This window comes from Gopherus flavomarginatus, chromosome 2, assembly GCF_025201925.1.
Source record: "Gopherus flavomarginatus isolate rGopFla2 chromosome 2, rGopFla2.mat.asm, whole genome shotgun sequence".
In the NCBI taxonomy this organism is placed as follows: domain Eukaryota; kingdom Metazoa; phylum Chordata; order Testudines; family Testudinidae; genus Gopherus; species Gopherus flavomarginatus.
The window spans coordinates 1,622,977-1,650,285 of NC_066618.1; the positions used below are offsets into that span (position 1 = coordinate 1,622,977).

The 27,309-nt window shown below is 57.3% G+C and overlaps 1 protein-coding gene across 3 annotated transcripts; it reads left to right on the plus strand.

The window, feature by feature from the left end:
* The first annotated feature begins 1,349 nt into the window (after nucleotides 1–1,349).
* LOC127045847 (gastrula zinc finger protein XlCGF57.1-like) lies at nucleotides 1,350–17,524 on the plus strand. 3 transcript variants are annotated; one of them, XM_050942581.1, is made up of 7 exons: nucleotides 1,350–1,519; nucleotides 8,794–8,907; nucleotides 9,235–9,348; nucleotides 10,050–10,169; nucleotides 11,829–11,930; nucleotides 12,374–12,481; nucleotides 14,493–17,524. In XM_050942581.1, the coding sequence occupies exons 2-7, from the start codon at nucleotides 8,829–8,831 to the stop codon at nucleotides 15,875–15,877; spliced, it is 1,908 nt and encodes a 635-aa protein (XP_050798538.1). In that variant the 5' UTR covers nucleotides 1,350–1,519; nucleotides 8,794–8,828; the 3' UTR covers nucleotides 15,878–17,524. The 3 variants fall into 3 exon arrangements, with proteins under 3 accessions (XP_050798538.1, XP_050798537.1, XP_050798536.1); XM_050942580.1 differs by lacking the exon at nucleotides 1,350–1,519 and having other exon boundaries at nucleotides 8,496–8,907; nucleotides 14,496–17,524; XM_050942579.1 differs by lacking the exon at nucleotides 1,350–1,519 and having other exon boundaries at nucleotides 8,497–8,907.
* The last annotated feature ends 9,785 nt before the right edge of the window (nucleotides 17,525–27,309 follow it).

Consider the following 27,309-nt stretch of genomic DNA (forward strand, 5'->3'; position numbering starts at 1 on the left):
CCCTGAAAACCCCAGCCACTGGCAGAACCATTTCTTTCCCTCTCGTTTCCACCAGCCAGGACAGAGCAGGATCCAGCGCACAGGTTTGAGTCTAGAGTCCCGGCACCAGTGCCAGTGACCAAAACGCCGGCTGAGAAGACTTGGGGATTGCGCCCTGGCCCCGCCCCAGGGCAGGCTCTGTGTCTCTGTGTCTCTGCACGTGCTCTAAGACAGGGGTTCTCGACCCACTTGTGAACGTTTATGGCCCGTCACGACCCAGGAAATAGTCTGGGGGTGGAGGCCCTGGGGCAGAGCTGTAACTAGGCATTTTAGTGCTTGGGCTTGGGGAGCAGATTTGCGCTCCCTACCAGAGGAGACGTGTGGGGGGGGTCACTTGCCCCCCCCCAATTTTTTGTTTGCATCTCCCCCAACCCAGGCAGGCTGCAGTGCCTGGAGCAGGAGGGCGAGCCCAGCCAGCGCCGTGGGTCAGGAGCTGCCACACAATCCTTTGAAACAGTCCGGCGGTGACCCAGTCAAGCTTGCACTAAGCAGACCCCAGTTCCATGCAGCCTGCCTAGCATGTGGGGTCAGTGTTACAGTCCCGGCCTGGAAAGGTCTTTCTGTCATTGGGATCCAATAGCTAAAGGTGACTGGATTGTTACCTCTTCCTTTCTCCTCCCCGACCCTGCCCGCCCGCCTGCATCACCCCTTCCCGGCCTCAGCTCATCACCCAGGCTTGCAAGTGCTCTAGGCTGGGGCAAGGCCTGCCTCCGTGCTCCTGTACAGCCCCTAGCACCGGGAGCCTCTGGGCAGGGAATAGGACAAATTCAAACACTGCTGACACTGACTGTTCTGTGCCCGGGGAAGGGGACCCTGAGCCATGTCTCTGAAAAGCAGCATGAAAACCCAGCCAGCCCCAGGAGCAGGAGACTGAGCGACCCTGCCCTGCCTTCCACCCTGCACCGCCTGCGAGAGGCCGGGTCTGTTCACACCGGGTTATTTCTGCACCAGCTAATCTGGTTTGGAGCGTCTGGGCTCAGCGGGGCTGCAAAGCTCGGGGCCGGCTCCGCTGCCTCTCGGTCCCGCAGCACAGGCCGGACACGGGGTCCCGGCGCTGGGGCAGCGGGAAGGGAGCGGGGCGCAGACTCCGGTGCCAAACCGGAGCCGGAGGCTCGGCCCCGCCCGCGGGGCTGGGAGCTGTAGTTTTCCTCCCTGCCCCAGCCCAGGGGAATCCGACTCCCCCGCGGCCGGGCTCCCAGCGCCCCCGGCCCGGCCCGTCGCTGCGCTGCGCGGGAACCCTGCGCCCTGGCCCCGCGTCCCGGCGAGGTGCGCGCGTCCTGCGCCCCCGCGCAGCTCGTGTCCACGCGCGGACTACGGCTCCCAGGATGCAGCGGGCGCGGAGCCCTTTGTCTCTCCCCCTGCAGCGGCCGATCGGGCTGGAGAAGTTCCCCAGTCGGCGGCCATAGGGGAGCGGGGCGCGGGCAGCCAGCGCCCCTCGCCAGCCGGGCGCAGCGCAGCGCAGAGCAGCGCAGCGCAGCGGGTGAGTGCCCGGCCCCCGGCTCCCTGCGCGGGGCGCGCCCTGGGGACCCCCCGGCTGGGCTGGGCTGGGCTGGGCTGTGCGCAGGGAGCCGCTCTCCCTGGGGGCTGCCCGGGATCTGGGGGGCGGAGTCGCTCTGCCCCCGGCAGATGGGCCCCTCGCCTGCTCCCCCGGGGCTTGCAAGTGCCGTGGGCTCTGCTGGGGGGGGGGACCTGAATCTTCGCCGCCCGCGCCCCACCCCGGCCGCAGAGCCCTTCCCGGGGGGGTGGGCACGTTTGGCCCGACTCGCCCCTGGCCGCACGGCGGGTGCACGGGCTGGGCGGGGGGCGAGGAGCGGGGCCAGGACAAGGCACCGCCCGGGGCACCATGGCTGGGCCGCAGCGCTGCACGCGGGGGTCCCCCGAGCTCCCCCCCCCCCCCGCCATCCGCCAGCTGCTGCCAGCGCTTCCCGTGTTCACCGTCCCCGCGCCGGCCCGTCCGCATCCCCCGCAGCCGCCGGCTGCTCTGCTGGGCCCCCAGCAGGGAATGCTCGGAGCGGGGAAAAGGTGCTTTGTGCTTCACTCTCCGTGAGACTGGGGGCAGGAGGGGCTGGGCCAGACTCCTCCGCTGGTGGGAATCGGACCAACTCCGTCCATGGCAGCCAAGCTCCCTGCATTGACACCAGCTGAGGATCTGGCCCTGGTCCTGCAATTGGAGCTGCTGGCGTGGAGCCAGTTGCCGGATCGGGGCCGTCCCTGAACTCCCTTGTCGCCTCCAGGCCCCCTGACCTGGGGGTGGGACGGGTACCCCCTGAGCTCCCTCCCAACCCTGAGAGTCTGTGAAGTGCAGAGGAGGGAGCAGGATGTGCATGTGACAATGATAGTCTGGCTTCCTCTGGAAATCCGCCCGTCCTGCCGGGCTGTGTCCTGGGCAGGCCCGGTTCTGTGCCGCCCGCCAGTCACTGGTGGAGGGAGATAAAGGTTTGGGTCTAGATTTGACATAACGCCCTGAGGGAGGGGGGAGGCCATGCTGCCAGCAGCCTCATGTGATCAAAAATCATGAGTCAGGCTGCAAAGCATCATGGGATTGGCTTAAAAGCCCTGAGTGTCTTTTAAACCTCGGGTTGGTTTGATTTGCGTCCTACGTCCTGGCTTCACATTGTCAAGCTTTTCTCCACAATCCGTGAAAGCGGAGATTCTCCTGCAGTCTCTGGGACTTTAAACAAACACGGCAAAGATCACGAGGCTCGTGATGGACTCACGAGAGGTGGCAGCGCTGCGGAGGGGAGAGCACTGCAGAGGCCATGTGATGGCTGGGCAGCTGGCAAGCCGTGTGTGTGTTTACTCTGGGGATTACAGCCATCTGCGCCAGCCCAAATGCCTGCCGGCAGCGGGTAAACACTCTCCGCTGCTGTTCCCACCAGTGCCGTTTGCCCGGCGTGGAGACGGTGACTTCTCCGACTTTGGTCATCAAGGGGTTCTCTCACACGAGGGTTTAAACAAGGCCAGAGACGATCGCCAAGTATGCAAAACATTCCTGTTTCAGTGCTGCCGTGTCCTCTTGCTCCCCTGCTCCTGTTTGTCTGTTTCAGCCCCTTGCTGCCTCTGGTCCTGCACTTTGGCCCTGCTCCCACAACTTGCTGTGAAGCAACTGGCGTGCGTGGGGCTCCGTGTGGGCCCAGAGGTCGGCTGCTCCCAGCAGATTGCCGTACCAGGGTCCTAGGGTCTGAGCCATCTGGCGCAGGGACCAGGTTTTTGTTTCGTGGGGCACTCTGCACCCGACACTGCAAAGAGAATAACAACGTACTAATGGCCTGTGCTAACCGGTACAGACGGGGCTCGACAATTCCCCTATTTCTTTACTTTGGTTTTTAAAATGACGCTGTTAAAATGGGGCAGGGGTGCGCCCAGGATAAAGGCAGGGGTGGAGAGCAGCTATAGACCTTTTGGAGTGTCAGAATCATAGAATTTACGGCTGGAAGAGACAACCTGAGCGTCTGGTCTGATCTTGTATGTAGCACGGTCCAGCAGTGCCCCCCAGCACTGACCCCACTGGCGAGATCAGACCAGAGCATCGCAGCCCACAGGAGACTAGACTGAGGGGCCCCAGTGCCCATGGGCACCTCAGTGTCAGGGAAATGCTGAAGTGAGACACTCTGATGATCCTGGCAAGGGACCAGCACCCACAGGCTGCAGAGGAAGGCAATGCGCCCCTCCCCCAGGGTGACTGGCAATCCGAGTGCAGGGGGGAATTCTTCCCCACGCCGCACATGGCGATGAGTTAAACCCCGAACATGTGGGCACGAACCAGCCAGCCCAGCAAGAGTGAGAACGCTTGGTGCCTCCTTAGCGCCCTGGCTCACCACCAGTGTCCCGTCTAGCCATGGCCACCCTGATGCTTCAGAGGAAGGAGATTTACAAAGAAATGGAGCGGCCGGAACAACAACTGGCAAACTCCGAATTCACAGATGTGCATCTCTCCCCATGCAAACGACACCGCAGCCGTGACGTCCACGGGGAGGGAGGTGAGCACGATTCAACTCCTATGTTGCAAGCTCCCAGGGGCAGGAACAGTCACTGGATTGATGTGTCTGGAAAGTGCCTAGCTCCCGCCTCTGGCGCCGTGTAAACACTCATCGTAAATAAACAAAAGATGGAGCTTTCCTTTCGCTGTGAGAGCGACTCTTAGGGCCGGCACTGTTCCTGGTAGGGAGCAGGGTGCAGATACGTCTGAGGACGTCACTATCTGTTTTCCCCTAGAGGAGCAGGCAGAGTTAGCAGAATGGCAGCTGGAGAGGGAGGCAGGAGTGAGACAAGCTCCCGGTTTTGCTGGGTAAAGATAAGAATGGCTGGAATCTGTGAAATGCTCCACTTGGCTTCAGATCAGGATGAATTTTAACCCCTATTAGAGTGTGTGTCCCTCACCTGCTGCATTACCAGCTGGAGCCGTAGTCCTGCCTTTCAGGAGTGCACAGACAATCCAGGAAGTTTTGGGAAAGTGTCGGGGGGAAATTTCCTGGTGCAATTGCTGGAGGAACCAACTAGGGGCAGAGCTCTTCTAGACCTGCTGCTCACAAACTGGGAAGAATTAGTAGGGGAAGCAAAAGTGGATGGGACCTTGGGAGGCAGTGACCATGAGATGGTCGAGTTCAGGATCCTGACACAAGGAAGAAAGGAGAGCAGCAGAATACGGACCCTGGACTTCAGAAAAGCAGACACTGACTCCCTCAGGGAACTGATGGGCAGGATCCCCTGGGAGAATAACATGAGGGGAAAAGGAGTCCAGGAGAGCTGGCTGTATTTTAAAGAATCCTTATTGAGGTTGCAGGAACAAACCATCCTCATGTGTAGGAAGAATAGTAAATATGGCAGGCGATCAGCTTGGCTTAACAGTGAAATCCTTGCTGATCTTAAATGCAAAAAAGAAGCTTACAAGAAGAGGAAGACTGGACAAACGACCAGGGAGGAGTATAAAAATATTGCTTAGGCTGCAGGAGTGAAATCAGGAAGGCCAAATCCCACTTGGAGTTGCAGCTAGCAAGAGATGTTAAGAGTAACAAGAAGGGTTTCGTCAGGCATGTTAGCAACAAGAAGAAAGTCAAAGAGAGTGTGGGCCCCTTACTGAATGAGGGAGGCAACCTAGTGACAGAGGATGTGGAAGAAGCTAATGTTCTCAATGATTTTTTTGCCTCTGTCTTCACAAACAAGGTCAGTTTCCAGACTGCTGCACGGGGCAGCACAGCATGGGGAGAAGGTGACCAGCCCTCTGTGGAGAAAGAAGTGGTTCCAGGCTATTTAGAAAAACTGGACGAGCACAAGTCCATGGGGCTGGATGCGCTGCATCCAAGGGGCTAAAGGAGTTGGCGGATGTGATTGCAGAGCCATTGGCCATTATCTTTGAAAACTCATGGCGATCGGGGGAGGTCCCGGATGACTGGAAAAAGGCTACTATAGTGCCCATCTTTAAAAAAGGGAAGGAGGAGGATCTGGGGAACTACAGGCCAGTCAGCCTCACCTCAGTCCCTGGAAAAATCATGGAGCAGGTCCTCAAGGAATCAATTCTGAAGCACTTAGAGGAGAGGAAAGTGATCAGGAACAGTCAGCATGGATTCACCAAGGGCAAGTCATGCCTGACTAACCTAATTGCCTTCTATGAGGAGATAACTGGGTCTGTGGATGAGGAGAAAGCAGTGGATGTGTTATTCCTTGCTTTAGCAAAGCTTTTGATACAGTCTCCCACAGTATTCTTGCCAGCAAGTTAAAGAAGTATGGGCTGGATGAATGGACTATAAGGTGGATAGAAAGCTGGCTAGATCGTCGGGCTCAACAGGTAGTGATCATCGGCGCCGTGTCTAGTTGGCAGCCCGTATCAAGCAGAGTGCCCCAAGGGTCTGTCCTGGGGCCAGTTTTGTTCAATATCTTCATTAACGATCTGGAGGAGGCTGTGGACTGCACTCAGCAAGTTTGCAGATGACACTAAACTGGGAGGAGTGGTAGATACACTGGAGGGTAGGGATAGGATACAGAGGGACCTAGACAAATTAGAGGATTGGGGCAAAAGAAACCTGATGAGGTTCAACAAGGACAAGTGCAGAGTCCTGCACTTAGGACGGAAGAATCCCATGCCCTGCTACAGACTAGGGACCGAATGGCTAGGCAGCAGTTCTGCAGAAAAGGACCTAGCGGTTACAGTGGACGAGAAGCTGGACATGAGTCCACAGTGTGTCCTTTTTGCCAAGAAGGCTAACAGCGTTTGGGGCTGTATAAGTAGGGGCATTGCCAGCAGATCGAGGGATGTGCTCATTCCCCTCTATTCGGCATTGGTGAGGTCTCATCTGGAGTACTGTGTCCAGTTTTGGGCCCCACGCTACAAGAAGGATGTGGAAAAATTGGAAAGAGTCCAGTGGAGGGCAACAAAAATGATTCGGGGGCTGGAGCACATGACTGATGAGGAGAGGCTGAGGGAACTGGGATTGTTTAGTCTGCAGAAGAGAAGAATGAGGTGGGATTTGATAGCTGCTTTCAGCTACCTGAAAGGAGGTTCCAAAGAGGATGGATCTAGACTGTTCTCAGTGGTGGCAGATGACAGAACAAGGAGTAATGGTCTCAAGTTGCAGTGGGGGAGGTTTAGGTTGGATATTAGGAAAAACTTTTTCACCAGGAGGGTGGTGAAGCACTGGAATGGGTTATCTAGGGAGGTGGTGGGATCTCCTTCCTTAGAGGTTTTTAAGGTCAGGCTTGACAAAGCCCTGGCTGGGATGATTTAGTTGGGAATTGGTCCTGCTTTGAGCAGGGGGTTGGACTAGATGACCTCCTGAGGTCCCTTCCAACCCTGATATTCTATGATTCCCTGGTTTTGCTGAGAGAGTTGGATGTGCCTGAAATTGAGGAGAAGGGTGGCGAACCTGTGAGATTGGCCACCAAGAGCAACTGGCCTCCTGCGAGGAAACAAACCAGCATACACTATAACCCAGGATACTCTGTTCCCCTCCTGCCACAGGGCCAAATCCTGCCTTGACTTCCAGCCCCTGATTCCAACAAGTATGCCGGGTGTGCGATGGTCAGCACAGAATTTGGGCCATCACCCCAGGCTAGATTCTCTGTCTTGTATTTTTACTAGGCAGCTATTCCGGTGCACCTGTGTGATAGAAGCAGGGAAGCCGAGCCGACTGTGAGCGACACTGGGACGTGTGCACACCCTTGGCTCTGTGTCTCTGGGAAGTGTCTGTGTTTTACTTGGGTTGGGCGGTGGGTTAAAGGCAGAAAGCTGCCCTCCCTCTCACTCCTGAGGCAGCTGGTGATATTCCAGGAGGACACCCCATGAAGAGACTTTACTGAGTGTAGAAATGGTCCAAGGAAAATCAAAATTAAAACCCTTTTTCCATGTCGTTTCTTCCCTGGATTCAAATATGTGATATTGAAAATCGTGAGGCTGTTCTAGGGAGACCAGTCATCCAAGGAGATGGCAGAAGAGCTCACGCGCTTTGGGGGTCGTCTGTCTAGGTGCTGTCATTTCCAATGGGTTTCTGACGTCTCCATTGCTAGCCAGGAATTGAGGCTCTAGAAATCCGGCTTCATCCTGTTGCCCACCCCCTGTCCTGCTGGGCTTTCCCAGTAAGAGTTATTGCCATGAGTCGGGAAGGGAGCACGGATCTCACAGCTCCGGGGCAGCCTGGTGGATGTGTTGGTCTCCGAGCTCTAGCCCCTGTTCTTGTGGCTGCTCTTCCTGACACCCGTGTTCCTCTCATGTTCCTTCTGCTTTGCGTCGCTGGCTGGCGCGAAGCAGAGCCCACGGGTGACACCGGTACAGATCAGGACACGGGGTGGCAGCCAATTGGCCAGAGTTCTGGCTTAGGCCGGCGGTGGGACCGTGAGCGAAGGAGAAGGGAGGCAGTAAGGTGCTCTGCTGGGGGTGCCTGTGAGATGGACGGGGCACTGGATTTATCTAACGGCTTTGTGAGTGACGGAGGAGGGTGAACGCGGCATGGGCTACATTCGCTGCTGCTGACCTGGGAGGGGTTGGAGAACCAGCGAGAAGTGACACACAGGGGCCTTTGAGATGCAAGTGTGGGGAAGGCCCAGCAGAGTGTGAGTGTCCCGTGGGGCACGGTCTCTGCCGGCGGGTGGGAAGTCAGCATCCCCGGCCCTGAGGAGCCAGACTGCTCTGGAGGGATGACACGGAGAGAAGTGGCTCCCGAGGGCATGGCAGGAGCCGGGGAAATGCCCCAGGGAGTTCACCACTAACAGAGCTTGGGTGTTTCTGGTTCGTCTCCTTGCTCTCTTGCTGAATTCCCGCGTGGCCTGTCTGGCGCCCCAGGAGCTCGGCCATGGCTGCGTGCCGAGCGTTCGAGGAGGGGGAGGGACTGTCGCACTGGGTCAGGCCAGGGGCCCTGTGGTGCGGGGTCTGACTGTGGCCAGTCGTTCCAAAGGAAGGGGCAGCGATGGGATCACCAGTCCCAGGAGGTGCTGGCATTTGAAGAGGGAGATCGTGTGGTGCCGGGAAGGGGGCAGGGGAAGGAAGGAGCTACAGAGGGCTGAGCACAGCACAGTTGTGGGCATGGGCAGGGAGAGACACTGGGGAGCACACGGCCCTGGGTTACTGGGACCCCAATGCGTGGGGCGTTCAAATCCTCACACTGCAAACATGCCCCTCGTCCTCACCGCCTGGCCTGAGCCCGTGGAGGAGCCGTGTCTCTGGTTAAAGGCAGATGCTGCCTGGGAATTGGGTTCTGGATCATTCCTGCCACGCCCTGGGTGACCCGGGAGGCCCAGAGCATGACTCGTCTTTCCCTTGGGCAGGCTCCGGTGGCCTCGACGCGGAAAGCCCAGCTCAGATGGAGCGAGGGGACAGGCTGCGTGTGGGCGATTGCAGGGAGAGGAGAGAGAGGGGAACGCCTGACGCCTATGGCACAGGTGAGTGTGCGTTGAGCCCCCCCCTGGACTGCTCAGCAGGAAACCGGCCGCTCTCGCTTTACCGACTCCACGCCATGGAGAGCCCACCCTGCCCCGAACGGCCCATCCCCGCCCCGCAGCGCTCACACGGTGCATCTTCTTCCCAGCTGCAACGTTTCTAACTTCAGCTTCCAGCCCCCGTCCGTTGTTCTGCCGTGGCGTGAACGGCTCCCTGAGGACAGAGGCTTCAGGAGCTCGACGGCGTCACCTCTGAACCTGCTCTTGGTTGAAAAGTATCTGCCAGTGCCGGGGCCCCGGGAACCAGACTGTGACTCTCTGTCCTTGCAGGTTCTGCTGACCTCAAACCCCAGGTGTTTATTAAAATGGAGCAGGAAGAGGAGCCGTGCACGGGGGGGCCCCCAGAGCAGAGAGAGAGAGGAATTCTCCATGCCCCTGGCACAGGTGAGTGCTGTGAAATTCCACCTGGGGTTGACCAGGCAAAGGGAGGCCAGGAAGAGCCAGGATCTTGGGGAAACCCATATAAACTGCTACAGTCGGGCTGCCTGCGTCCTGCCAACTGTTTCTGACCGTGGAAGGGCCCCAGATCGCGCGAGCTGCACTAGAAGTTGATCAAAGCTGGGTGTGCTTGGAGCTGCAGGGTCGCTACCAGCACCGGAGCCTTTGCCACAGAGGGGAGCTGGGATTGACTGGGATCTAGACGAGTTGAGCAGAGGTAGGGGCTCGTCGAGCAGCAGCGCAGTCCCTGTGCTTGTGTGCAGCCGGGACCCTGCTTCCCAGAGCAAAGCGTGACCCCTCCTCGAGGAGTGCGGTCGTGGGACGTGGGCCCATCCCCAGGGAGTGGGTCTGAGCCCCTGGCACAGGGACGCCTCGTGCGGTGGGTCTGGCTCTCCTGACCCAAAGGGCCCCGGTGCTCTCTCTGGAGAAATAAGCGTTATTTGTCTGCCCTGGGCCGGGAAAGGATAGGCACAAAATATTCCCCATGCAAGAACCCCGAAGTCCCAGTCCAGGTTCCCCAGCCGGGGGCTGTGCAGCCCAGAGTCTCCCAGGGTTAGTCCAGCCCAGGACTGCTCCAGCTTGTCCCACGGACCCAAGGGGACCCGGGTCGTGATTTCTTCTCCCCTTCTCTCTCTTCCCCCTCCCAGGCGCAGGCTGGCCTGACGTGAAGCATGAGATTGTGGTGAAAGTGGAGCCAGATGACGAGTCATATGTGGGCTATCCCCAAGGCCTGGGGGACCGAGACCTCCCCGGCTACCCCAGCACTGGTGAGTGATGCTAACCCCCCCAGGTCCAGCCCGGTTAAACGCTGATCAGGGCTGGCTGTGTCCGGCCCCCCTACGTCCCCGTGTAAAAGGAGGCGCAGACACTTCTCAGCCAGGCAAGGCCAGGCCCTGCCCTGCAGCGCTCCCAGTCTAGGTCCGGGAAGAGCCGAGGCGGCTGGCTGGGGGTGTGCGGGGAAGGGCTGGGGGGTCGGGAGGGGCTCAGGCGGTTAGGAATTCGGCAATGTCTGAAGAGAAGGCTTAGAACCAGAAGCACATCCTGCCCTCGCAGTGCGGGTGACCCAGCTCTGCCCGGGAGCACAGCGAGCCCCGTCCCACTGGCCCTGCCCTGCCCCAGGGCATGCAGGGCGGTCCCCACTGAGCCGGCTGGGCAATGGGGTTGGCCTGCCCCTCTGCCCAGTGCTGGGGGCGGCTCTAGCTGGAGCCAGTCCAGCTCCTTGCCTGGCAGCAATGGGGCAGCCCGAAAAGGTGCCACCAGACGTCTGCCCTCGCGCTGCGAGGACGCAGAGGAGTCTCCGTATGTCCCCACGGCGCGAGTGCGCTGACTGGGCGTCTCTGCCCTCGCGCTGGGAGGACGCAGAAGAGTCTCTGTGCGTCCCCATGGCGCGGGCCGGGCGTCTCTGCCCTCGCGCTGGGAGGACGCAGGGGAGTCTCCGTGTGTCCCCACGGCGCGAGTGCGCAGGCCGGGTATCTCTGCCCTCGCGCTGGGAGGACGCAAGGGAGTCTCCGTCCGTCCCCACGGCGCGAGTGCGCGGGCCGGGCGTCTCTGCCCTTGCGCTGGGAGGACGCAGAAGAGTCTCCGTGCATCCCCACGGCGTGAGCGCGCGGGCCGGGCGTCTCTGCCCTCGCGCTGGGAGGACACAGGGGAGTCTCCGTGCGTCCCCACGGCGCGAGCGCGCGGGCTGGGCATCTCTGCCCTCGCGCTGGGAGGACGCAGGGGAGTCTCCGTGCGTCCCCACGGCGCGAGCGCGCGGGCCGGGCGTCTCTGCCCTCGCGCTGGGAGGACGCAGGGGAGTCTCCGTGCGTCCCCATGGTGTGAGTGCGCTGACTGGGCGTCACTACCGTCGCACTGGGAGGACGCAGAGGAGTCTCCGTGTGTCCCCACGGCGTGAGCGTGCGGGCCGGGCGTCTCTGCCCTCGCGCTGGGAGGACGCAGAGAAGTCTCCGTGTGTCCCCACGGCGCGAGCGTGCTGGCCGGGCCTCAGGACTGGGGCTGGTTCCCCCAGCGCAGCAGCAAACCGACGAGCTCTGCAAGGACGTTGGGCGGCAGCAGGTCCCTCGGTGCCATGCAACTGGCTGAATCCCTGCCAGGAAGTGACACGATGAACAGGGGCTGCATTTCCCCCAGTGCCCTGCATGTCCCCGAGTGTAACTGGGACAGGCCGCGTGGCCGCGGGGTTAGAGGGTCTGAGGTTTGGCTGGGGAGAGGTCCCGGGTGCTTCAGCTCCCTGACGGTAACCGGGGATAAGACCTCCCTGGCGTGCCTGAGGGGTGAACGCGCTGCGGGGAAGAGCTCCTAGAAATGAACGCCGCTGACCGCGGGAGAGCAGCTCAGTGGGAGTCGAACGCTGCCCTGGAGCCAGTCTCTCCCTCGCAGCCGTGCCGTGGGCGCAGGGACCGTGCAACGTGCTTGGCTTTCCGCAGGTATCAAAGCAGAGATCGTGGTCAAAACGGAGCCCGAGGACGACTCGTATGGCGAGTGTGCCCAGCATTACGGTGAAGGAGACAGTCCCAACGACCCCTTCTGTGAGTGGTGCTGGGATCCACCGGGACGGTCATCGGGGGCAGATGTGAGGGGAAGAACTCAGGGACCCGCCTGTAGATTTCTCAAGGTGGCCCCCCTGCTGTTGCCAGCTCCTGGCACACCCAGCTCCAGTGTCTGGCGTCCTGGTTCGCCTACAGGAGTCACCAGAAGCTGGGGCACCCTGTGGCCTGGGGGGCGTGGGAGGATTTGGGGCAGACTGTAGTAAGTGGGAGGAGGACAGGATGGGGCCTTGGGGGTATATTCACAGGCAGGGACAGAAGCTTTGAGGTCTCTTGCTATGTCTTTCACGCAGAGACAGACACACTCCAGCCAGTGTTCCCAGGGGCAGTCTAAAGCCAATTTAAAGCTATTTCGCAGGTTCTCCCTCCTCAGCCCGAGTGACCGCAGGAAACAGCGGGTCAGGGTTTTTCTTTCCTGTGAACAGGTGACGCAAACCCTGAGATTATCGTGAAAGTGGAGCCGGACGATGAGTCGGCCATTGGCTATCCCCGGGGCCTGAGCGAAGGCAGAATTCCTGGCTACCCCAGCCCAGGTGAGCCGTGCAGATCCCCGGAGCAGCTCCGGGGACAGGAAGAGCTGGAAACTCAGGGGGGCTCTGTATGAAATTGGCGAGCCAGGCTCACTGTGTTGTGCCGGCTCCTGGCACAGGGATCCTGCATAGCCACTGGCTGCAGTGGAGCCCAGAACTGCAAATCTCCCTGCCCTCGTGAGTGAGAGACCGTCCCTCTCCAGGGGGACCGGAGGCTAAGCCCCGGTTACCTGGGGGCACTCGCGTTAAGAGATTGCCCACAGCAGTGCTGTCAGGAGGCCTGAACTGCCCCTTCAAGGCAGGACGCAGGTCTCCCCCTGGCTGTCTGCAGCTGGGAGGGATGCACCCGGGCCCGGGTCTGGTCTGTGCCTGCTGAGTGCTGTCTGACTCGTCACAAGAGAGACCTTGTGAAAATTACCCGAGGGCCTCTGGCTGTGTGCACCTCTTCGGCCGCAATGCTGACCCAGCGAGGTGAGGGGAGCTGGCCCTGGTTGTGTGCACCTCTTCGGCTGCGACGCTGCCCCAGCGGGGTGGGGAGCAGCCGGCCCTGGCTGTGTGCACCTCTTCGGCTGCGACGCTGCCCCAGCGGGGTGGGGGGAGCCGGCCCTGGTTGTGTGCACCTCTTCGGCTGCGACGCTGCCCCAGCGGGGTGGGGGGCAGCCGGCCCTGGCTGTGTGCAACTCTTCGGCTGCGACGCTGCCCCAGCGGGGTGGGGGGCAGCCGGCCCTGGCTGTGTGCAACTCTTCGGCTGCGACGCTGCCCCAGCGGGGTGGGGGGCAGCCGGCCCTGGCTGTGTGCACCTCTTCGGCTGCGACGCTGCCCCAGCGGGGTGGGGGGAAGCCGGCCCTGGCAGTGTGCACTCTTCGGCTGCGACGCTGCCCCAGCGGGGCGGGGGGAAGCCGGCCCTGGCAGTGTGCACCTCTTCGGCTGCGACGCTGCCCCAGCGGGGTGGGGGGAGCCGGCCCTGGCTGTGTACACCCCCCGAGTGACATAAATGTCTCCGGCATAAGCACTAGTTTGCTTAGTGCCATGGTGGGTGGAGACGCTCTCCTGCTACCACACTCGGTGAGCTGGTTTTATGATGTTGACAGGGGAGCTCTCCCCCGTGGGTGCTGGGTGGCCCTGCAAGCTCTCTCATCGCTGTAACACGGCCCCGCGAGTTCCCCCCCCATGGACGTCATGTGGCCTCACGAGCTCCCCCCGTGGGCGTCACACGACCCCGCGAGCTCTCTCGTTGCTGTAACATGGCCCCGCGAGCTCCCCCCGTGAGTGTCACGGGCCCCGCGAGCTCCCCCCTCACCCCGGTCGCTGTCGCGCAGCCCCGCAAGCAAGCTCACAGTTGTATCGGAGCGGTGCCGCTGTAAGCGGGTAAGTGCAGACATGGCCTAAGACTAATAAGAAAATTGCCTGTTGCCACCTCTGTCCCATGGTAGCAAAGAATCCCGTGGCACCTTATAGACTAACAGACGTTTTGGAGCATGAGCTTTCGTGGGTGAATACCCACTTCATCGGATGCATGTCAAGCGACGAAGTGGGTATTCACCCACGAAAGCTCATGTTCCAAAACGTCTGTTAGTCTCTAAGGTGCCACAGACTAACACGGCTGCCCCTCTGATACTTGTCCCATGGTGACGTTCTCATGGCTGTGGGAAGTGACGACATGTGGCTGTGACCCAAGCCAGCACGGGCCAAAGGTTGATTTTCCAAATGGGAAACAAGGGAACAAGGTGCCCACTTGCCACTGACAGTCAGTGCCGCTTGCTGGAAGTTCCCGCTAGCGGGAATGCTGCCTGGCACCCATGGGACCTTCCACTGATAAGCAGTGCCTGGGAGCAGCTGCTTTCTCGGTCAGCGAGCTCAGAGGGTGCAGGGCATTAGAGCCTTCGTCTCGGAACAAACGGGTGTGCCACCGAGCGTCTCGGCTCCTGGCACTTAGCTGCCTTCTGCGATGAACACTGGAAATTCCCCTGTCCCCGGCACATGGAATAACCTCTGGCCTCTCTCTTTTCCCCAGCAGGCGATGGGAGCAGGGGTGCCAGCGAGCGGGAGCACCCTGGAGAAGAGCCGGAGGATGTGAAACCGAACAGGGCTTTGCTGATGAGAGGCTTAGAGGCTGCTTCCTCGGGCTTGCTCAGGACAGAACCCAGCATTAATCACTGGAAAGTGCAACACACTCCGGGAAACATCACGGCGCTCCAGAGAAATGTGGTGGCTCCGGAGGGGCCGCAGACAAACTCTGAGCCCAAGGGAAAGGTGCCAACGGCCCCGACAAGCAACCCCAGCCAGAAATCCCTTTCGGCCTCTGACCGTGGGGGGGCCGTGGCCACCAGCACCGAGCCGATGAAGCGCCCGCGAGCCCACGCTGCCGAGCGGCCGTTCACGTGCACCGAATGCGGGAAGAGCTTCCAGCACCGGGGAAACCTCATCACGCACCTGCGAGTGCACACGGGTGAGAAGCCCTTCACCTGCACCGAGTGTGGCAAGAGCTTCAGCCAGAAGGGCGACCTGATGCGGCACCAGCGCATCCACACGGGCGAGAAGCCGTTCGAATGCAACGTGTGCGGAAAGAGCTTCTGCTCCAAGCAGACCTTCATCCTGCACCAGCGCATCCACACCGGGGAGAAGCCCTTCTCCTGCACCGAGTGCGGCAAGTGCTTCAACCGCAAGGCCAACTTCATCACCCACCAGAAGATCCACCGCGGGGAGCGCCCCTTCGTCTGCGCTGAGTGTGGCAAGGGCTTCTGTGCCAAGAAGACCTTCATCCTGCACCAGAAGATCCACATCGGGGACCGGCCCTTCGGCTGCTCCGAGTGCGGCAAGAGCTTCAGCCGCAATGGGGATCTGACCCGGCACCAGCGCATCCACACCGGGGAGCGGCCCTTCGCCTGCGCCGACTGCGGCAAGTGCTTCAGCCACAACGGGGAGCTGATCAAGCACCAGCGCATCCACACCGGGGAGAAGCCCTTCACCTGCACCGAGTGCGGCAAGAGCTTCAACCGCAAGGGCACCCTCATCACCCACCAGCGCATCCACACCGGGGAGCGCCCCTTCGTGTGCGCCGAGTGCGGCAAGACCTTCAACCTGAAGACCACGCTGATGAAGCACAAGCGGATCCACACGGGGGAGCGGCCCTTCACCTGCGTGGAGTGCGGCAAGAGCTTCAAATACAAGGGCAACCTGCGGACACACCACCTCACCCACACGGTGGAGCGGGTCTACCCCTGCACCGAGTGCGGGAAGATCTTCAGCCACAAGAAGGAGCTGACGATGCACCAGGCCGTCCACACGGAGGAGAGACTCTTGTCCTGCTACGGAGACGGGGAGTCGTTCAACCCCTTCCTCCAGATGCACCCGCTCCTACTGTCAGTGCCCCAAGCCAAGTGCCTCTGGAAGCCTTAACGCAATGTACATAAGGAGGGAGTTACAGAAATGCTACGTCCCCTGAGCAGGAACAGAGGAGGAACAATACTGTAATTTAGGATTTGGACATGCCGTGGTGCTGTACAGTGTGTTGATGAAATAACAGGCTCCCTGTCCCAAGGAGCTCCCAGCCTGAAGGCCTGCGCTGACGAACCAGCTGTGCATCCCTAAGGAAAACACAACTGCACATTCCCTACACAACGCAGCTTGAATTCAAATGCAAAGGCTCGAGTCTTGCCCTGAAGGATGCCAAAGCTGTTGTACTAATTCCATTTGCTGGGTTGGAAATAACCCCCAGAGGTGCTAGAGAGAACGTCTGACACGAGGGCCGGGAGATTTCTGGGAAGGGACCTGTGGTTTATGGAGCAGCGCTTGGAGGGCATTGGAAATGACACGGCCTGGGTTAACCAATGTGGGATCTTCATCTTACTGCTGAAACGAGCGATCGGTGCTGGCAGGACTCTCCTGTCCGGTTCCTGTGTGGCGCAAACACGGAGCGTTGTGCTTTTTGTGATAGTTCTGACGAAGGCCAGTGGTTTCTCAGGGTGGGGGATGCTGTGCTGTGTGTTGTTGTTTAAGTCAGGTCCTGTGGGTACTTGGGAAGTGGGCGAGACTTTGCTGCTGCGCTGTAGTTATGGCTTATGCCAGCAGCTCCTCCGTGGAACTACTGGACAGACATGACGGACAGGGCCAGTGACAGTCTGGGAAATGAAAGAAAATCTCAACTGAGTGTGGACTTGAGAACTCCAGGTGCAGTGCCCTGGAGCCATAATTACTGTAGTGCTGTTTACTCTGTGTACTGACTCTATTTACCCACCAGGAGCATGCACTGGGATTCGCAATGGAGTATGGCCTGATCTCTGACCTGAGAGGTGACCATCTCACGGAGACCGCCTAGAGATCTTACAGAGAATCAGAGAGTCGTAGGGTGGGAGAGACCTCAAGGGGTTGCCCCGTCCAGTCCCCTGCACTCACGGCAGGGCTAAGTATTATCTAGACCAGGGGTTGGCACCTTTCAGAAGTGGCGTGCTGAGTCTTTGTTTATTCACTCTAAGGTTCTGCATGCCAGTCATACCTTGCAACGTTTTTAGAAAGTCTCTTTCTATAAGTTTATAATATATAACTAAACTATTGTTGTATGTAAAGCAAATAAGGGTTTTAAAATGTTTAAGAAGCTTCATTTAAAATTAAATTAAAATGCAGAGCCCCCCGGACCAGTGGCCAGGATCCGGGCAGTGTGAGTGCCACTGAAAACCAGCTCACGTGCCGCCTTCGGCACGTGTGCCATAGGTTGCCTACCCCTGATCTAGACCATCCCGGACAGATGTTTGTCCAACTGGCTCTTAAAACCATCCAGTGATGGAGAATAGTTACAGCTGGAAAAGACCTATTGGTCATTTTGCCCATTCCTAGCCAGTGCAGGGTCGGTCTCTACTCTGTATTTTCTAGGAATACATCCAGCCTAGCATTAACCGTCTCCAGTGATGGGCCTTCACTCGCTCCCTTGTGAGCTCTGTGCACGTCCAATAGACACTAACTACTTCTCATCTTGTACAAAAGGGAGTTGGGTTTAGTTGCTAGTTTGTAGTTAGGAAAAGGGTAATTTTAAAGTTAAATTTGTCGTTCTCCGTGTGGCTATCCTAGAATCCTCGTCGTTAGATTTGGAAAAGAACTAATAAGACTTCTAGTACTTCTCCCCGCCAGTGCATGCCTGTTCCCTCCAGTGCTCTGTCTGTGTCCCAAACTCTGGGTGTCACCGCTCTGGTGAGATGGTCTCACAGCCTGAAACATCTCTTGGGTAGGAAGCTTTTCCTGACATTCAGCTTTAATCCTTGATTTTGTCCAGTTATCCCCACCTTGAACTGCTGTAAAACTCTCTCTCCTGTGGCCCCCCCATGTTTCCCCCGGATTGTTATGGGGTCGTGTCAGGTCACTGCTCAGCGAAGCTGGATGTACCTGTCGAAGTGGGTATTCACCCACAAAAGCTCATGCTCCAAAACGTCTGTTAGTCTATAAGGTGCCACAGGATTCTTTGCTGCTTTTCCGGTCTCTTTCGCTCATTCCTCAGCAATCAGTCCCTCGTGCCCCCAGATCACTTTGTGGCTCTTCTCTGAATGGGCATCGGTATCTTTCCAGCTCTCCTGAGGGGCCCCAAACAGGCCGCCGTCTCCGGTGGCGTTATCCCAGGGCAGAGAGATGGGGATTTTCATCCCAAGCCTCTGTGTCTTGGCTTTTCAGCTGCCATGTTGGACTGGAAGCTCCTGTCTGATTTCCTGCTTCCACTGTCTTCCCCCATATCCCTATCAGTGTTTCCTGCTTCCTGGATTCTTTCCTTCCCACTGACTCTCTGCAGGGCAGATGCAGATAACATGCTCTTACTGCGTCTGCTAGGTGATTCATGAAGAAATGGCATAAATCTGGAGCTCCCGATAACACAGCCGTGGCACCCTCTGAGCACCTGCTCCGTACTTTGGCCTGTTGTTATAACTCTTGGCTAACACTTCTTCAGCTAGCGTTCAGGCCATGGGATGGTCTCTGCTGACGCTGAGTCAGCTGGGACAATATGTTCTGATGAGATGCTCTATCAAGTGCTTTGCCCACAACCAAGTGTGTCTTATCTAGCGCTTTTCCTCCACCCGCTGATTTTGTCAGAAAAAGCAGTCTAGGCTCTGCCTTCTGCTGCTGCTGCTCCCTGCCCCAGACGCCTTCTGGGAGCGGGAACGAAGACACCCTGGCTCTCCCTGCTCCAGCCTGTGCTGCTCTTTTCGCACCGTGGCTGAGACGTGCTCTGGGTTGGAGAGCTTGAGAAAACGGACTGTCCTTAGGGTTGGTCTACCAGAGATTACGGATGAATAACTGACCGAGAACCACAACAAGTAGGAGGGGATGGGATGTGGAGACAGAGTTCCATGTTGGGTCTACTCTTCCCCCACCCCCAAATCCCTGTTGTCAAAGGATCCTGGGGGGCGGGCGTTACGTGAACATTTCACGATCCAGCCGTTTCACATCAACTTTTGACTTACAGACACGGCATGAAGGGCGTTGGTTTGGGCCAAGTGAGTGACTGGGGGGAAATGGCAGCCAAAGGGACGATTGGTGCATTGGTCCAGGAGATCAAAATCCCACGTGGGGGAAAGGAGAACAAGGGGGATTTCTATAGGGCTTAAGAGGTGTCCAGGCCTTGTCTGGCTCTAACGGGTTGTGCTCACCACCGTGGTGCCTCCTGCTGGTTGCTCCGGGAATTCGCTCTGTCCATCAGCAGGGTGCCCCCTTGTGGTGTCTCACTCTCTGTCGCTGCTTCTCCACCATCTCCGCTGTCCGTGGGGACCTGTGTCGCTCCTGGATTGCGGCGTCCTCTTCAGGGCATGGCCCTGCGGATGTGCCCCAACTCCGTTGTCTCCCCCCTTCCGGGTGAACTGCAGCCCCTAGTCCAGCCCATCGCTCGGGGCAAGCTGCCGTCCTTTGGCTGGCCACATCCAACCCAGGGACCCAATAGCTGGCAGCCGCTCACAGCCTCTCCTTCCCCTCTGCTGCTGCCTGCTTTCCCGGCCACTTCCCCATAGCCCCAGCCCCGCCTCGGCCCCGTGTCAAGGCCTCAGTCCGGGAGCCAGCCAGGCTGGAGCTTCGCTTGCTCCCCTGAGCCTGCCCAGCACTGCTCTGTCCCAGGTACTTCTCTCTGTGGGGCAGCCAGGCCGTCTCCCTCCCGCAAGAGGGACTGAGCTCCTTGCTGCCCTGCAGCCCTTCTTATAGGACCCAGCTTGGCCCTGATTGGCTGCTTCTAAGCCTTCCTCTGGTTGGCTGGGTTCTGCATAGCCACTTCAAGGGCTACTATTAACCCTGTGCCAGCCAGTGACGGCAGCTGCCCTGTCACAGGCTCCTTTGTACAGGGTGAATTTCACTTCTCACTAAATCATATTTTCAGGACCCTTCTTTTCTAGCCGGTGCTGAGAGCCAGGGTCCAATACTTAATGTCTCTCAGAGAATTTGCTAGGAAGCAGCGTGTTCCCATCTCCCTTGTGAAAGGACTTTCCTCTGATCCCAGCTCAGGATACCCCACAGATGCTTTCAAAGTTATTAACACAGCTCAACCGAGGACGAGTCAGCAAGGGTGAAGCTCCTCTTTACAGATACTGCCACCGCTAAAGAGTTTTGGCTGCTAGAATCTCATCTGTGACTCAGGGGTTGAAGAGAGGTTGGGTGGCGATAAACCAGGCAGGAGCTGTTTGTCTGGATCTGCCAGATTTAGAAAGGGGGTGGCTAGTTCTTTACTAATATTGTTATTTTGTTGCCTATTAACTCATTTATTTGTAACATCCTTTTGGGCTGTTTGGACAGAATTCTTCACTGACCTCTCTGCATGACAGTCCTAGCGATAGATGGCAAATTAATCGGTGTGTGTGGTGGACATTTTGCAAATGTATTTTTATGTGAAATTACTCTTCTGCCATTGGTTATTGGGCTCCAATCCTGGACTTTCTGGTGTCAAATGGGAAAATTCTCCTTGGCTCCAGTACGGGTCAGGACAGGGACCACTGATGGTATTTACAATTCTTACGCAAAAATCTTCCCCTCTGACTATTCTTACTGTGATAATAGAGTAATTGTGCTGCGAGGTTGTGTAGCCTAGAGCAGTGCTTCTCCAACTTATTTGATTGGGCCCCCTTCTTTGTGTCTGTTGTTGTTTACGCACCTTCCCCCTTCCCTGTATTTCCCCCCCCCCAGTACATATATCCCTGCCCAGCTCCAAAGGTGGGGTGAAGGGTGGCGGGTGCTGGCCCGTCGCCCGGCTCTGACGGCGGAGCAGAGGGTGGAGGGTGGTGGCGGGCGCCCAGCTCTGATGGCAGGGTGGTGGGTGGCAGGCGCTGGCTGGGTGCCCGGCTCTGATGGTGGAGCGGAGGGCGGTGGGCACCCGGCTTTGAAGGCGGAGCAGAGGTTGATGGGTGCTGGCCGGGTGCCCGGAGCGAAGGGCGGGGTGGAGAGCAGCTCCCGGGCATGCATGGCCCTTCTGCACAAGCCCCGGCTAGCGGGCGCTGTCAGCCACAGCTTGCGCCTCCCTTGGGGGGCCCGCCCCATAGTTTGAGAACTGCTGGCCTAGCCTTTGGGAACGCCTGGGATCCAGGGCTCCTGAGTGCTAATCCTGGCTCTACTTAATCTCTCGGTCTCAGTTCCTCCATCTGTAAAATGGGGATAATAATGCTTCCTGCACCTACCTCACGGTGTTGTGAGGGTCGCTAGCCACCAGCTGTTTGAACGGTGCTTGGAAGGCGCTGTCGAGCGCGTGGCTGGAAGATTAAGTATTATTATTACTGTGGCCTAGGGTCTCTCTTCACTGGGCCTGGATGTATAAGAATTTCTCCAGAGACGCCCTTCGATTGCCGTCAAGCAAGGTCCACGTGTGTTTATATTTTCATTCTTTTTTCTAATCTAGAAACTAATAAAAGGTTAGAAACGAAACAAACCCCCTCTTTGGTTTGGCACTGTTTGTCCTGGGACCGCGTGCTGCTCATTGCTTGTGTTTCCACTACTGGAGTGGAATCCCCCCTTCCCCTCCCAAGCCCTAGTTCTGTTGTGTTACTAGGCACAGAGACTCACTTTTCTTTCCTCGTTGGGCAATTAGTGCTTCATTTGCATTATGTCACCACCAAAGCAAGTCTCCTATCCCCTGCCTCGGCTCCTGTTAACTTCCCCTAGCCCCAGGTAGCCCTGTTATAGAAGCTTTGTTCCCAGCATGCCTGTCTGGAGCTGGCAGTTCAAACTCACCTGCGCCGGAACGTGTCCTTTTCCCAGCTAGCAGCTGTCGTCTCCGTCCGTCTCTCCTGGCTGGTAAGGAAGCACCTGTTGTGTTTGCCCTTCCTTGGGGTTGGATTTTTCACGTGCTCAGCACCCGTCACTGGGGTCAGATTTCCAAAAGCGCGCAGCACCGAAACAAGGGGACACATTTTCCAAAATGCCCAGTACCCCGTTTCTGAGCTGTTCTGAAGCTCCCGACCTCCCTGCTCTGGGATGGCGCGTTCTCACATCCAGGCTTAAGATCTCTCCTGTTAATGATTTTTCAAAACCACGATTGGTTTGCTGTGGTGCTAGGCTGTATATTCCTTAGATTTGCTGTAGACCAGTGGTTCTGAACTCATGGGCTGCTGTGCCGCCATCTTGGCCAGAGAGATGGTACGTCTATTGCGTGGATGTGGCCCACATAACACAGAGAGCTGCATATGGGGGAGGGATACCTCAGTGGTTTGAGCATTGGCCTGCTAAACCCAGGGTTGTGAGTTCCCTCCTTGAGGGGGCCACTTAGGGATCTCGGGCAAAAATCTGTCTGGGGATTGGTCCTGCTTTGAGCAGGGGGTTGGACTAGATATCTCCTGAGGTCCCTTCCAACCCTGATAGTCTATGTACAGCCCACAGGGGTAAATAGGTTGAAGAACCACTGTGTTAGACCAGTGGCTCTCAACCATTCCAGAGGACTGTCCCCCTGACAGGAGTCTGATTTGTCTGGCGCACCCCCAAGTGTCACTCCACTCTAAAAACTACCTGCTCACCAAATCAGACATAAAAATACAAGTGTCCCAGCCACACTGTTACTGAAACATTGCTGACTGTCTCGTTTTCACCACATAATTATAAAATAAATCAATTGGAATATAAATATTTTACTTACATTTCAGTGTATAGTGTATAGAGCAGTATAAACAAGTCATTGTATGAAATTTTAGTTTGTACTGACTTCGCTAGTGCTTTTTCTGTAGCCTGTTGTAAAACTAGGCAAATCTCTAGCTGAGCTGACATACCCCTAGAAGAGCTCTGCTTCCCCCAAGGCATTCCTGTACCTCTGGTTGAGAGCCGCTGCTCTAGACTATAGAGAAAGCAGTTAAATATTTCATATGGGCCAAGTGATCTCATATCAGCTGTTTTTACAGGATCGTCCTTCCTGCCCAAACGGTTTGCAGATCTTGTCTTTGCAAAGCAGCACTGCAGGGAAGAGGGGAAGGCAGTGGCTCCAGAAGTGTCATCATTAATTTCAACCTAGGTTCTGCTCTAGCACTCCTCTGTGGGGCAGCCGGAGCCCTTGGTTGCTGTGTGTAGGACCTTACGCCCCGGTCAGGCCCAGTGGGTCACTTGAAGCGTAAGGTGTTATTCAGTGTGCGGGTGGGCAGGCCTGGGAGCCAGGCAAGCCCTGAGGGTATTTCAGTCCTATCTGTTTCTTTTCCCTTATTTCCCCCCAACGCATGGGAAAGACCTTCCTTATTGCCTTACAGGACACAGCAAGTTCCTCCTTACGTGCACCCTTGATAGCATCTCCTCTGACTTGTGCTATTGGGGTAGCGCGTGTTCCTGGTCTGGGGAAGCAGGCGCCCACAGGACACCAGGCTCGGCCGGCCGGGAGCCCCACGCAGCAGGGGTGGCTGGCTGGAAGGCGGCAGAGCTGGAGGAGGAAGCAGAGCATGCGTGGTAGGGGCAGTAGCTTGCAGGGAGGGGATACCCCACCAGCCTGTCACCTAGATGGTATGATGAGGAATTAGTGTGGGTAGATTGTGCCGTGAATATGGCCTTGCAAATGGGCTGAGTTCCTATCCTACATCCCTGGAGCAACTCGGCTCGAATGTCCAAACTCCCCCTCCTTGGAGCTTGGCTCGGCCAGGAGCTCAGCAGTCACCCAGCAGGAGCCTCGGCCTGAGCCTGGCTGTGGTTAGGACTGCCCTTCAGCCTTGTCCATCTCCCTGCATAGGCTGGTTGGAGCTAACACAAGCCACCCACCGGCACGAATCAGCCCCTGAGCCTGAAGCACCCAGCATTCTGCGATGTGATCCAGTGGGGAGGGCGAATCAGGAGACCTCAGGTCTAGTCTGGGTTCTGCCACTCACCTGCTAAGTCACCTCGCCTCCCCCCACGTTGTGCCTCAGTTTCCCGTCCAGCCTTTGTCTATTTAGACCGTAAGCCTGTTGGAGCAGGGGCTGTCGCTGACTGTGTAGTTGTGCAGCACCTAGCACCAGGGGGCCCTGACTGCAGCTGGGGTCTGTATGTGCTACCGTAATACAAATAAAAACAGCCCCCCCCGATCCCTGAAGTTTGGCATGTTCCTCTCAGAGACCCGCCCGTCAGGCAGCGCAGCCCTACAAACGTGCTTCCGAGGGCTGTTGTACTCAGGTGTGTGCAGTGCTGGTCTCACAGCATCAGAGGGACGGGGATGGGGAGGAGGTAACAGCTTTGATTGGTGAGGGAGCAGTTTTCGAGCCGCACAGCGTCTTCAGGTGTAACGGTTCCAGTGGCAGCCCAGGCCCAGCATCCTCCAGGTGGCTGCAATTCTCTGGCATCACCTCCCTACCCCGCCATGCTCGTGGGGGGAGGCCCAGGGCTCCCTAGTGTGCAGGGATGGCAGGATTGTGGCAGTGCTGCTGGGCGGGATGGTTTTTGTGGCAGGGCTGGAAAATGGAGGTGGCCGATGCTATCACACTGCTGTGCCCCATTGCAGCAGCCCGACACTGCCCAGTTACGGTGAGTTTCAGCAGCTCTCCAGCCCTTCCACTCTGCAAACCACTTTGGTTCCTGCTGCAGCGTGGGGGGGGAGAGCTGGCAAGAGTTTCCTCAAACCGTCGCCAGGGGGCCTTCCTGGAGTGTTTCATTTCAAGGGACACCCCAAATCAAGGACAGATGCAGCTGCAGCACTTCGAACAGGCCTGTAGCCCACAGTGCAATGCAAGGCCAAGACCCCTCCCTGCTTCCCCTGTCGGACTGGTTCCTGTGAGCTGGAAGCCGTAGGAGCGAGGTTACCGCAGCCGCAAACTCTAACAGGGTCTGTCTTCCACCTACCAGTCAAACTCCCGGCTCTGGCTGCCTGGGACCCAGGGGGCAACGCCTAGGGGAAATCCGCCGGCTCCCTCGTGATTTCTGCAGTGCCAAAAGCGGCCCCAGTGCTGGGCAGGGCAAGGTGAGGTCTATGCCCAGAAGGGCTGGTAGAGGCACCAGGAGAGAAATCACAACAGGCAGAGGAGGGAGCAGCCCCTGGAGTGTGGCTAGACGGTCACAGGAACTAGAAATGGTGCTGCAGCATTGACAGTACAGATGAAGTGGGACTTGCAGCTGGGCCAGCCTGATTCTGGGCCATTAAATTCAACGGGGCAGGATGCGGCCCAGGAAGTGGCTTGTGTAGAATGGGAGGATGCTGGGACTGACCTGCCGATTGCTGCTACTGCTATTAGCTGAGAGTTGTTGATCGCAGTGGCCGACACAGTAAGTCATTTATCAGAGCTGGACCAGATCAAGGAAATCAGGATTGCTCTGAGTGCATCTCAACATCAAAACCCTTGGCCTTGGGCCAGCCTGGCAGCTGGCTCCTGGGACGGCCAGGCCCTGAACTGGGGCTGGGTGGCTCTTGTACCTCAACAGATTGGGAGCTTCTAGACTGACTCACACAGATGCCATAGATAGTCTTAAAATACATTTCCACAGATCACTGCCAGAACCCTGCACTCAGCAAACACAGCCTGCAGCTTCGCCCTTCGTAGCTACCTGCCCTCGCTAGTCAAAACCAGAACCGGGCGTGACTAGCGGGGCCCGGCTGCGATACGCCGTCTCGAAAGAGTGGCTACAGAGTGGATTCTTCAAACACTGCACTGGCCAACGGCCCTTTAAAAACATCTTGTGGCAACTGATCATCTTGCATTATATCTTCCAAACTGCAGTAACTCCACCTGCGTGGTGCCCTCCCCATCCCAGAGAGAGCCACAGACTGCGTCACCCCTGCACTGGGAGGAGATGGGGTGCGTAGCTGGGAATGCAGGGCTCCCTTCAATGGAAAATGAAGAGGAAGAACTGACGTGATCTCTTCCATCGTCCCGTCCCCCAGCAGGCCTCCCGCAGGCCATGGGGTGAGAGCTCATCTCCCAGGAGCCCGACCCAGCCTCTGAGGGCCAACGAGGCCCCATAAATGCAGCTGCACCTTCATCTTTTGTATATTTCTAAAACAACAACTTTGTGTTGGTGACGACTGGCCGGGCTGGGGAAAAGCAGTATTTGCATTTACTGGTCAGGGCAAGTGCTCGGTTACCAGGGGGAGAGTGAGACGTACAAACCGTGCTAGACCCTGCATGGCCCCTTGGGATGTGGCCGAGATGGGGCCTGACAGGTTTCTTCCTCTCAGTTGTCCCCTTACTTCTGGGGCTCTGTGACACTTGAGGAATTAACCTCAAGGGCACCCATAGGGTATGAAGAGGTGGATGAATGAACCTGGGAGCTGTTCATTGTCTGTGCTAAGTTGTAATTAGTGCTATTGTTAAGAGCTGGGTGCTGTATCAAACACAGATAGCTGCCCAGGCCCTGCCCTCAGGGGATGGCATTGGACAGAAACACATGGGTGGAGCCAGAAGTGGCTACAATACAGTCCGTGTGGGTTTTGTTTTCATAGTGCAGAGAGAAGGTGCAATGTCTGAGCAGTTATGAGGTCACACCAACCAGGTTGTGGGCAGGTTTTTGGTACTCTATACGTTACTGTTATGGCTGTGGTCTAGTCTAATCAGAACCCGGTGCACTGTATGATCTAGATCCTGTCGCATCCTTTGGACCTGTATGCTAAAGTATTTATTGGATGAATGGCTACGTTCTGTATAAGCAGCAAAGAATCCTGTGGCACCTTATAGACTAACAGATGTTTTGGAGCATGAGCTTTCGTGGGTGAATACCCACTTCTTCAGATGAATACCCACTTGCATCTGAGGAAGTGGGTATTCACCCACGAAAGCTCGTGGTCCAAAACATCTGTTAGTCTATAAGGTGCCACAGGATTCTTTGCTGCTTTTACAGATCCAGACTAACACGGCTACCCCTCTGATACGTTCTGTATGTGCCAGAAGCACCCAAAACAGTTCTGATCGCAGTCCAGCTATGTTAGAGTCTGAGAATTAATAGACTCTTTAGCTTTTATGGTGAATATTTTTTCTCTTAAATAAAGGTAAGTTGTATCGAATTCAATGCAGGGTAAAACTCCCACCTTCACGCAGGACTCGTACAAGGCGTTATGTACTCCTTAAGTAGCACCTGTTTCAACGATCCATTGACCTCGTCTGGGTCACAGTGATGATTTCCCCTGCATGAGCAACGGTAACACGCCCCAGAGACAACATGGGAGCTCGAGGGGAGAAACACCAAATGGTGAAGGGCTGTTTCTTGTGTGAATTACTGTAACTTTAATAAAGAACCCAATATACACCCACAAATCACTTCCTTTGCTCAAACTGCAGCCTCATCCCAGCTCCATTCCAGCTGAAATGATCTTTATCTGAGGCAGTTGTATTCTTTGCTGTGTCCTCAGGACTTACGGATAAGTGCCAGGTGCACTTGTAAGAACAAATACAGCGTGGGAATAGCACTCGTGTATTTATAAGTACAAGTACAAGCGCAACGCAAGTACCTTCAAT